Here is a 12,145-nt window from a genome sequence, read left to right as displayed (position 1 = left end):
CTGCTGTGTCCACAGCGAGATGCTCTGTGCAAACAAAGTACTAAGATATGGTGGAGACAGGCAGTCCCACATTGCACCTGCTCACCAGCACATCATGAGATGGTCTGTGGGGGCTAAGGGAGGTGAGCCACATGGATTAAGGAGCCAGTGGTGACTTTGTAGAGGAGGTGAGATTTGTGCTGGCCATGGAGTGAGGGGAAAGACACCCTCAAAGAAAGGACAGGTGCGTTCCATCCCCAGGACTGTCTTCAGCAGGGAATGTGCAGGGACACTGAGGACAGTGGTGTGGCTGCAAAGACCTAGGGATGCAATGGAGGTGAGGTAGGACAGCCAGGGAAACATCATGTTCCTGAGATCCCAGCTCTGCAAATACTGACACTTGTCATGAGAGTTGGGAAGTCATTGTTCCTGAACCAGAGGGGACATGGTTGCCACAGTGTTGAATGGTGATGCCATTATGGCGAGTTCATGGGCCTGAGTATACTTCTTAATGCAGACTTGGCTGGGACTCCCGGCTGGCTAACTGGCATGAGTGAGCCTGACCGAGGTCCTTCTTGCCTTGTCTCGATGAATGGTGTGACCAGTGACAACAAATGTTTACTGTGTACTCAATGTAAGCCAAGCACATGGAGCAGCTAACTTAGTCCTCACAGCCGCGCTTTGAGGAAGGTACCATTTCATCACTGTGGGTTTGGCCTAACAATTTCAAGTTGTCCCCTTCAGTCTACTGGTCAATTTCTAAATCACCTTGGCTCTTTGAACCTTATTTCTTAGCTGAGGAGAAGAGACGCTAGCCCTTGCCTTGTCTGTCGCACATGTTGCCCTGAAGATAAAGATGGAGAGGGTTGCACTGTCAGTCAGTAAGGCCGTACTGCTTTGAAGAATATTCATGGCAAGCGAGAGCCAAAAAGGCTGAGCTTTGGGACAGATTTGGGGCTGAATCCATTTCTTAAAAATTGTTAAGTTTGGAATCCTGCCTGTGCATCATGTTCTCATTTGTAAAATGAGGATGTTAAATCACAAAGGGTTGCCAAGGGAATGGAATGAAATATTGCATAGGAATCTTTTGGGCACTTTGTAGATATTATCCATATTGTTGTGTCACTGATCAACCTTTTAGGAACCTCAGAACCTATATCATGCTACCTATATGAGGAAAGTCTCAGATCAAAGTGTCTTTAGATGATAATTTATACTAGGAAATACTACACTGCTTAAGAGATTGTCATTCTCCATAATATATTTATTATGGAGATGCAGAACTATGAAAGAAAGAACCAGGGACATTTATATGACTAAGAAATGCAATTGTTCATTTAGGAATTATGTTTTGATGATAGATTAATGTCTTTTTTTTTCTTCTCTCTACTAGGATGAAGATGATGGTATGTTGAGAAAATTTTTTTCTACCATATATAACTCCTTCTTTCATTTTTCTGTTTAGGCGTTCAGATGGAATTATTTAGTACAGAAACCTAATAGAATCAATTAATAACTATTACATTTATATTAAGAATGCTAGTTGGTAGCATTCTAACTAAATAAAACAGAATTCTTCGGTTGGGTTACTGCAGAGAATTACTAAATTTATGAGTCACAATGCAAGGTCACTTAATTGTACAGAAAAACTAAAATTGCATGTATACTTTGATAGAAAAATTTCTAATATTTATGCCCTCTCACACGTGTGGAGGAAGAATCAATATCTATAGGTAAATGACATTGCATAAAATTTTGGCGCTCATAAAACAAATCAAAATTGTGAATCACTTCTGAAATTTATAAGGTTGCCAGTTGATAATTTTATGCCAAGTTAGCATCTCAAAAATGAGCACGAACTGAATAAATTTGTAGCAGAGAGAACATTATAGAGCAGCGGCACTCGTAAAATGCATTCTAAGATGGTAAATCATCTAGGAAAACCTTGGGGGGTGGGGTCCATCCTACCACTCTCCAGTTTCAGCTGGTCTTTCAAGTTTTTGTATCTGGCTTTGCAATAGTAGTCTCTAACTGAGGAGCTGCTCTGGAATGTTCTTGAGTGACATCTGGGTCCTGACAATCTATTTGTTTTCTTCTCTCCCGCAGTACATCAAAGACCTTTGCCTCAGCCAGCACTGCTTTCCATGAGCTCCAACACTTTCCCTTCGAGATCTACCAAGCCAAGCCCCAAGCACCCCTTCCCATCATCCCACATGCCCGGAGCATTCTCAGACAGGTGTGTGGCTATGCCATTAAGTTCTATCTGCTCATAGCATCTGGGCCCACCTGACATTGTGCTGATGCTGGGTGCTTGGACAACAAAGAAGTGAGCCAGAGTGGAGTAGAGTATGAATATTTTGGCTCTTAAGAATCAAAACATCAAAACTGAGCCGCGTCTTGAGAACAGCATGCTAATCCATTCCCTTGTGGTCTCTGTGTTTGGGTAGGAGGGCACCCCAGATAGAATGGGCTCAGTAGTAGAGAATGGGGAAATGTTTTGAGTTCAAGAAAACACCCCTGGAGAACCCCGATTCACTGAAGTACTCAGAGTTCCTCCTGCATCTTGGATGGGGGGAGGGGAGGCAGAGAGAATGCACCTCTGTTCCCAGCGGGTCCTTTTTGTCAATAACAATTGCATTTCTCAGGAGTAATAAGGCCAGCCAGAGGCAGAGGCGTACAAACAGGAGAAAAGGAGAAAGCCGCAGGAATCCCCCTGCAAAGAAGCCGACAGAAGTGCCTCGGGGTGTCCCCCAGGGCGTTCAGCCCCTTGGACTCACGCTGGCCTTCAGTGTCCACAGAGAGAAGCCCAAGTCTTTACCCAGATACTGTAGACAACTCAACAACCAGCAGGACCCATTTGCGCCTGCTGGATATCTGGGGGGATTTCCAAACTGTCTCATTTTCCCTGGGTGCCGCGTGCCTTTATTCTCTGCTGCTGCTTCTCTTTCTTGCAGCTGGTTTCCTTTTGTTGCTGTGTCTGCCATTTTTTCCCATACTGCTCCATCCTACCCGGGGCCACAACACCCATCACTGGTTCTTGAAAAGTACCACCCACATGAGGTTGCTGTGTAGAGCACACTTGTCCTTAAGGTTTGGGTTAATGGGGGGATGTTCCTGCTCAGCATGGGTGGGGCAGATTCTCAGGGACCCCACAGACTCTCCAGCCCCACTCTAGTCCCTGTGAATATGGTCACCCTTGGATGCAGTGCCTTCCTGCGCTCTCTTTCCTTGCCTACCCCATCTTCCCTCTGCAGCCACTAGGCCCTTGCAGATCACTGTGCACAAACAACATGCCCACTAACGCATTTCCCTGTCAAAAGGGAAGTCCTCTCCTGAGGGCTTTTGCCATTCTTCACACTCCAGGACATCATACTGAAGGCAACTTTTTAATGCAACTTTTGAATGGCCTTTGCATAGTCGTATTGTTGCTGTTAAACCTTTGCTTGTCTTTGCGCTACCTATTCAACTTTGGGCAGGTACGTCGGGGCAGTAGTGCAATGTGTCCAATAGGTTTCTTCCCCTTCCCCAGAGCCACGGTTTCAGTGTGGGAGGTGGGAAGCAGAAAGAAGGGAGGAGGCATTTGCAGTCTGGCCCCATCACCCCAAGCCCACCTGAAATTCCTTGTCTCTGTCTCCACAGTAACAGCAGCTTTCCACAGAGTGCTTCCCTGCCACCATACTTCTCTCAAGGTTTGTACTCCAGTACTCTGAGTTCTGGTCACTCACTCCAGCCAACATGTCTTTGTGATGGGATTCCCAACATACCCCAAAGCCTTGTGAGAAAGGTTTGGTTGTTTCCTAAATGCATCTGACTTCCTCACTCAATATTTAATTGTCTGCAGTGTACCAAGGGTTGTTGAAATGATGCCTAAACTGCCTAAAACACCCCAAAACACACACACACACACACACACACACCCCGCCAGGCAGCTATCCCTAAGTCCTAATCTTCCCACGTGGAGCTATTTCTTCGGTTTCCGTGCAGAGCCCAGAGCAGTTCTTGGCTTTCTCTGTAGTTTTAGGTTTTCATAATGAGTCGGGAAGCATGTTTAAAATACAGATGAAGAGAGCCCAGCCTCCAAGACTCTGATCCAATTAGTCTGGAGTGGGGCCCAGGGCCTGCATTTTAATAATAATACCTCTGAGTATTTGTTTGCTTAGAACACTCTCTAACAAATGTGCATACAGATTTCCCGGAAATTGTGTGAAAATGCAGATTCCCATTCAGCAGTTCTGGAGTGAGACCTAAACTGTGCATTTCTAACAAGTTGCCGGGACTTTGCTGGGCCACTCTGAGGAACAGCAGAGGCCTACAGGATAGGACTGGCTGTGTTTCTTTTTTAATCTTGAGGCTTTCCAAGTGACTGACATATGAAACTTAAAATGCTTGTTGAAAAGCTGTGGAAAGTTACCCAAACCTAACAAATTTTATCATGCCAGAAAATTGTCCTGGTATTATCTAATTTCTTTTGCAGGAAAAGTTAAGATATCCTTTATGCAAAATTCCCCAATTTTAAAATATTGACTTTTCAAAATGCTGTGAAAGAGGAACAAAATATTTTTTTGCAGTAATGGTCATATGAAGAAACACATGTTTGTGTGTGTGTGTGTGTGTGTTTTAAATTATTTATTTATTTGAGACACAGAGAGAGAGAAAAAAGTTCTTTTCTGCTGATGCAATCCCCAAATGCCTACAACATCCAGGGCTGGGTTGGGAGCTGAAGAACTCAGTTGAGCTGGGAATTCAATCTAGGTCTTCCACGTTGAGTGACGGAGACACGATCACTTGAACCACCACTACTGCTCCCAAAGTCTGCATCCACCAAAAGCCGGAGTCCAGAGTCAGAGCTGGGACTCAAACCCAGACACTCTGAAGTGGGACCTGGACATTGTAACCACTGGGCTAAACGCCCACTCCCCAGTGTCCTGCATTTTTAATAAAACTATCTACTGGAGGGCCGGCGCCGCGGCTCACTAGGCTAATCCTCTGCCTAGCGGCGCCGGCACACCGGGTTCTAGTCCCGGTCGGGGCGCCGGAATCTGTCCCGGTTGCCCCTCTTCCAGGCCAGCCCTCTGCTGTGGCCAGGGAGTGCAGTGGAGGATGGCCCAGGTGCTTGGGCCCTGCACCCCATGGGAGACCAGGAAAAGCACCTGGCTCCTGGCTCCTGCCATCGGATCAGCGCGGTGCGCCGGCCGCAGCGCGCCGGCCGCGGCGGCCATTGGAGGGTGAACCAACGGCAAAGGAAGACCTTTCTCTCTGTCTCTCTCTCTCACTGTCCACTCTGCCTGTCAAAAAAAAAAAAATTTAAAAAAAAAAAAAAAAACTATCTACTGGATATTTGGTTTGAAATAGAGAACTATTTAAAAGTGTATTTTAAATAGAGAAGTACATTCGCAAGTTTGACTCACAGCTCAAGGATGAACTTATTTCAAGGGCACATCTATTGTATTCAATTGGATATATTATTCCACATGTGATGAGGTCACACTGCTGACACTAATTTTCATTGTTTTGTATGCACTTGAGGGCATAGCATCCTTATTCATGACAGGGCTTCCACAGTACCCCCCCCCCTCAATTTTCCACAATCCCCAGAACTCGCTGTGTTTTGGAACCCACATTTGTGTTACCTGCCTGGTCCCAGTAGCCATCTAAGTTCCAGATTCTTTAGCAATATTTCCCAAAATAAGTTCCGCAGCGCTCTGGCTTTATGAAGAGTCGACGAGGATTATTAATACAGATCATTCATTTTGTGTTTGCAACTTTAAATTTAATTAGATCTTCATTTAAATAGATCCTTTGTCTCCCTGAGGCTTCTCCACTGGCTGCTCCAAAGTTAAAGGTTGTGTTGTGCACGGTCCACAAACCTGTCACAGCTCTCTTGAGGACCTGGTTATTCAGGGTGGCAGGTGACTGCAATAAGACGTGCACGTGCTTGTCTACTATAAATCACGGCTGCAGGGTGCTGGCCAACTCCGAAACAGCCGTGTGCTACAGGCCTGGTTCTCTTCCTCTCCTGGACTGCTAGATTTCACTCGTTCAATAAGCAGTGTAGCGGTGGAAAGACGGGACTGGGGAGGTCTGTCTGTCTGGGAACCTGCAAGAGGAAGGCGCTGGAAGCCCAGAGCCTGCCTTATCTGCTATTTTAAAAACAGGGAAGGCTGCCTTCAGTAATCCTGGTCCAAAGTGCTCGGCCCTTCCCAGGTAAAGTAGCCATGTAGATGTGGTGCTTGTAAACGTGCCTATTCCCAGGCCCTAGGCCGGTCAAAGTCCCTGAGGGATTCTCACTCAGGTACAGTAATGTTTGGGGCCATGGCTTGCCTGCCACTGTTGCACACAATTTGCTCAGGCTCTTGAGCCTGTTTCCTCCTACACGAGATACAGCACCCACCCTGCGGTTCTCTGAAGATGAAGGTAGTGTACACACAGTGTCCTACTCAAGGCCTGGACAAGAGAAGTACCGAGGACACATTTGCTGAGTGAACAAGTAGGTGACGGATGGCTAATGAAGAGAACATTCAGCTAATAGAATGTTCCAGTTTGTTACAGCTGTTCTAAACAGCCTTGGCAACCACAGTCAACACAACCAAAGCTTTCCTGCGAGAAGGAAATGTATTCTCATAAAGTTTCAGGGAACTGAAAACACAAAAGCAGCTTTAAAGGAGGTGAGATGGGAGACCTGGGTCACCCTGGTTGAACAGAAACCCTGCGGTGTCTTCTATGTGCTGGGCAGTGCTACCACTTAGGGAATTCAGTAAGGCACAGCAAGTGTGGCAGGCCTCGGATGCCCTCATCCCATAACAGAGTCCTGGGTTGGAGTGTCAGCTCTGCTTTGGAGTCCAGCTTTCTGTTAATGCACACCCCAGGAGGCAGCAGGTGATGACTCAAGGACTTGGGCCCCTGTCACCCAGGTGGGAGACTCGCACTGAGTTCTCAGCTTCTGCTTTTAGCTTGGCCTATCCCCAGCTGTTGTAGGCTTTTGGCAAATGTGCTTGGAGGATTCAATCTCTCTCTCTCTCTCTGCCTTTCAAATAAATACATTAAAAATTAAAAAAAAAAAAGAACAGCAGGCAGTGTTGGTCCTAAAAGCTAGCAATATTCTCAATTCATTTTGTCTTGGGTACCTTACATTTCCTTTATGAAACAAGAACATGAGTATTGTTATCACTGCAGTGTCACTGCCCCAGCTGTTGGGAATCCATTCTGGGCGTGTGGATTTGCTGGAGTGTATGAAAGATCTGCTTCTGGAATATTCCTCTTGATGTGCGTGTGAAAATGGTGACTTTTCCATCAATGGATCTAGTCACTTTATATCATGTTTCACGCACATTTAGGAAGTCACTCAATTTGAGGTTTCACTCTCAAAGTTTTACTGGCATGTTTTATGAGCAGCCTTGTGGTTTTGAACAGGTGAACATTATTTTTGAAGCCCTGTTTTCTTGAAATGTTAATTAGTAGAACAGTTATAAAGGCGGGCATGTGCTCGTGCATGTGTGTGTGTGATGACAGCGGTAAACCATAACTTACAGTAAATTGACTTTCAAAATGTGTACTTTGAAGGCTCCAGCAACAGATCACCTCTCAGAGCTGAAGGCAGGAACTTGCCCATCCCGGTGCCAAGCAAACCCCAGCCACCATCCCCTGGGGAAGAGGAGGTATGAAGCACATGTTTTAACTTTTGTTTTTCCCCCTGGCAAATGGACCACCACAACCTCCCATTGAGTACTCTTCCATACTTTTATCATGGACTAGTTTTATGTTCTTTTCTTGAAAAAAAAACATTTTAAGGGGAGGATTCAGATAAAAAATATGTTCTTTTTCTTGGTATTCTAGCACACACCTCCGGGGCAGATGTGTGTTTTGCATTAAACAATGTAAGACATAATTATATTTTTCGTCTGTTTTCCAGCTTATGACCTTGAAAAAGTCACTTACCTGCTCATTAACAGTTTTTTTCATTAAATAGGTTATTACTGTATATTAAACTGAAGAAACTGTTGTACTTTTTTCTTTCCTGATCAAAGGCTCCAGAACATAAGCAACACTTATTCACAACTACCTTTTCAACCCATATCATGATAGAAAGCAGTTCACACACAATGTCTTCTATTTAGCCCTACCTTTGTGATTCTGCATTCAAATTGAGCAAACAAATGTTTCAAACCTCATGGAACTGAGGTGGTGATTTATGGAAATTGTTACTTGGAAGCTTTGCTTTTCCCTTACATATGTAACTGCAAAATTTATTCAGTTTTAAAATTTATATTTTCAGAATTCATTAAATGAAGAGTGGTATGTTTCTTACATTACCCGACCGGAGGCAGAAGCTGCTCTGAGAAAGATAAACCAGGTATTGTGCTAGAGTTTATTTTTAAGTAGTTATAAATATTAATAGAAAGAGAAGGGAACTGACTTGTGTTGAGCACCAGTTATGGTCTAGGAATTCTGCCTGGCGCTCTTCCTATGAGACCCATTAGTGCTAGCTCATATCTACCAGCATCCATAGGAAGATTCCTAGAACTGGGAACCATTTGGATAGCAGAAAAATCTCAATTAAGGCAATCATTTGGTTGGTAGAATCTTAGAAGATTGTATTAATGAAAAGTATTTGTCTTACTGGAGGAATCGTTTGTGTCAAAAGGGTACTCCCTTTCTCTCAAATTTCTAATATCTTATCAATTCTATCTTCCTCTTCATGTGGAGCTGCCAACTCTCAAGGCAAAAGGGCCCATACTGAAAGAGATAGCAACTTTTTGCCCTTTCTCCTAGAAATTTCTGGCTAGAATTTAATAATCTAATGTGTTAAACAGATTCCCTTGTGGCCCAGTGCTGGACCTTAAAATGAAGTCTATCAGAGAGGAAAAGGAAAGTGCCTTCATTTTTCACTTCTGACTTTCTACAACAGGGTGGTGTTTGGCCTAGCACCAAACAGGAGTACCCGGGTTTGATTCTTGGTCTGGCTCCTGATTCCAGCTTCCTGGTAATGCAGACCCTGCAAAGTAGTGGTGATGGCTCAACGGATTGAATTTTTGCCACTGGATTGAATTCCTTGCTCCTGGCTTTGGCCTGACCCAGTACTGGCCATTGCTGGCATGGGTGGAGAGAAGCAGCAGATTGGGGGTAACCCCCCTCTCTCTCCCTCTTAAATAAAATATTTTTTAAATTAAATTCTAGAACATTCTTTCTCAGCCTTATCTGCATATTTGAATCACCTGAGCGTTTAAAAAAAAATCCTGATTCCTGGGTCTCAAGTGGAAAGGTCTTATTTTAATGAGTTGGGGGTACCGTGGGGGCTTCAGAATTCCCCAGGCGATTCTAATTCCAAGCTCTAGGCTGAGGCTGTGAGTCCCTGATCCAGAGACATGCTTGTTGAGCAGAAACATTCCGACTGGCTTAATGAACCTGGAATGAGAAGAGCAGAAGGGCACTGCTGTGGGCGGATGGCTATTTACAGCCACCACGACTTAGTACACAGCAGAGGAAGTGGTCTGAGTCCTCACCGACTGCTTTAATGTTAGATCTTTATAGGTTACTATTAGGTAGCAGTAATTCATAGAATGAAAACCGAAAGTACAGTCACAGCACTAGGAAATATCAGGGAAAAACAGTGGTGAGAGCGCAGATGGTCCACATTCATTTTTAGTCAGGTGGATGATGCACACGCAAGAATGTAAAGGAGATGAATTTCATAGGTATCTGCATGGTTTCCGACTTTGGATGTAGAAAGGAAGAACTAGGAAATGAACTCACAGGAAGGAGAAAGATTTATCTTGTGTTAACCAATAAAATCCTATTTCTCCTGACCCTTATGGAGTCAATCACCTGTTATTTGTTTTACTACTGAGAAAAAAAAAAAAAAGATTATCAAGAGACTTTGAAGAGGTCGACCTGGAAATTCCTCTGATAAAGCCTCCGTTGCCTCTTTCTTGATAATCAAAAACATCCAGCCCCGTGGGCTCCGTGGTTGTTTGCCGAACTGAATGTTAGTTGACTCATCAACTGACAGCTCTTGCAGTTCCCTAGAGATCTCTCTGCTGCTCCGACAGGCAAGAAGAGTATTGACTTTTACTGCTCCCATAATAACAAGAATTTATCCTCTTAGGATGGCACTTTTCTGGTTAGAGACAGCTCTAAAAAAACAATAAGCAACCCGTACGTCCTCATGGTGTTGTACAAAGATAAAGTTTACAACATCCAGATCCGTTATCAGGAGGAAAGTCAAGTGTACTTGCTGGGAACTGGACTCCGAGGGAAAGAGGTAAGGACTCCACGTGGGAAAATTTCCCCCAATTCTCTTCGTCCACTTCTCTGCCTACTTCTGTGAAGCTGCTGCTGCCTTCTCTGGGAAACCACACTGCACAGCAACCTCACAGGCGGATCCTTCCTGTTAGTGAAGCTCTTTATTGACTAGAAAGGAAATAGAGCAAAATATGAATAGAGGCTAATTCTGCCATAAGCGTCTTTCTCAGGGAAATACAGGCCAACATTTAATTTTGAAAACCTCTAGTGGGATGGTGCCAATGGCAAGTCCTCTCCATATTCACCTCTGTGACACTGTTATAATGTAAAATACAGCTATTTTGAAAAACAGAACCACCTGGGAAAGGGTAAACACTAGGCTGCTTGCCGGGGTGATTATTTAGACACTTGGGCCTTTTCTTATTAAACATGGAGCTCTGGTTCTGTGAAAGTGGCCAGCTTGCCAAAGAAAGTTCCCTGTGCCCAGCAAAGTTTGGATTCCCACTTTTTTGCATGGAAAAGAAACCCCCCACGGGTGAACTTTCAGAAAGGAAGCTAACAACTAAGCTGAATGTTCCAGCATGCCCTTTAAGCTCAAAGTTCCAGGAGGAAGATGGGCTGCATCAAACATTCCCCGGAAGAGAAGCAACTCACCCACGACTTACACATGCATACCCTGAATCACCTCACTGTGCTGGGCAGCCTGAGAAAAACTCCCTTCTAAATCTGCACCGGAAGTAACCGAGCTGTCCCAAGCAGGACTGTGCACTTCCCTTAAGAACAGGCTCTAGATATCACATCTACTCACCAGGAACCCCGTGTGACTTCCTGATTCCTTATACCTCACAACACTGCTAATAACAATTAGGGCGGAAGTAGGGAAATCAGAAACAAAAACCTAAGACAAACAGAAAAATCCCAAGGCAGAGGTATCATCCTTAGAATGTTCAGGATAGTTGACCTTTTATGTGAAGCTAAAATATCAACACATTTGTCTTTCACCCATGATCTTTTTGAATGTTGGTTAGGAATAGTTTTTAACGTTTTATAGGACAATCACTATATTATTAGCCAAATTTGACATTTTCTTTCACCATCCCCATAACTGAAGAGATGAGATACAGCATGCAGATACACTGAGGATGAAATTCAGGCTGTGCAGTCCACTGTTGACTTATCTTTGTTTTGACTTTTTCAGGACTTTTTGTCTGTGTCAGATATTATTGACTACTTCAAGAAAATGCCACTTCTGCTCATTGATGGGAAAAATCGAGGCTCCAGATACCAGTGCACATTAACACATGCTGCAGGGTACCCATAGCAAGTTAGCCAAGCATATGGACCTTCCTCCTGCCTCTGTTGCCAACACAAGGAGATCTGTCAACCTTGGTGGATGGATGAGCACTTAGAATGGACTCAGACTCAACATGAACACAGAATTTTGCCCTTCCCTTTAAAAAAGAGTTTGAAACAAAGACTGTCAAATATCCCATAATTTATTTATTCTTCATTGTAAAGTTAATGGGTAATCATGTTCACACTAGAAGCCTAGTACTGTGCTACAATAATTCACTTTCACAAATGAATCTTTGGATGCTCATTTCAAAAGTACAGTAGTTTACACCATTAGAAAAATAATCTGGGGCAAGTTTTAAAATACTGAAACAAATAGCTTTGGTAATCTATAAAACTGATTTAATAGCCAAACCTTTGTCAGTGAGAGTCAGTCATCAGCTTTATACATGTAATCTGAATGATACGATTTCTTTCGTCAGCAGTAATAATTTAAAAGTCTTCAAAAATCTGATTTCATTCCTTCTTTGCTGTTTTTTTACTGGTGAGATTTTTGTGTATTATTTGTATGAAAAGATAAATGCCGTGTTGGGCTAACTTCCTGAGTTTAAAGTGGTCTTTTGCTTTACTTTTG

General features: G+C 43.8%; 1 protein-coding gene across 1 annotated transcript in view; it reads left to right on the top strand.

Moving 5' to 3' along the window:
- The window catches only part of LCP2 (lymphocyte cytosolic protein 2), a 50,970-nt gene extending 38,847 nt beyond the window's left edge, over positions 1–12,123 (top strand). Inside the window, exons 15-21 of the mRNA XM_002710373.6 lie at positions 1,373–1,385; positions 2,086–2,215; positions 3,619–3,668; positions 7,540–7,634; positions 8,252–8,329; positions 10,082–10,237; positions 11,417–12,123. Of these exons, the coding sequence (XP_002710419.3) occupies positions 1,373–1,385; positions 2,086–2,215; positions 3,619–3,668; positions 7,540–7,634; positions 8,252–8,329; positions 10,082–10,237; positions 11,417–11,539 (645 nt within the window). The 3' untranslated portion in view covers positions 11,540–12,123. The remainder of the gene's footprint in view (positions 1–1,372; positions 1,386–2,085; positions 2,216–3,618; positions 3,669–7,539; positions 7,635–8,251; positions 8,330–10,081; positions 10,238–11,416) is intronic.
- The last annotated feature ends 22 nt before the right edge of the window (positions 12,124–12,145 follow it).

Source organism: Oryctolagus cuniculus, chromosome 6 (genome assembly GCF_051225735.1).
Source record: "Oryctolagus cuniculus isolate XC-2025 breed Fujian yellow rabbit chromosome 6, ASM5122573v1, whole genome shotgun sequence".
Classification (NCBI taxonomy): domain Eukaryota; kingdom Metazoa; phylum Chordata; class Mammalia; order Lagomorpha; family Leporidae; genus Oryctolagus; species Oryctolagus cuniculus.
Note: the sequence above shows the minus strand (reverse complement) of the source record. Positions and strands in the feature narration are given on the sequence as shown.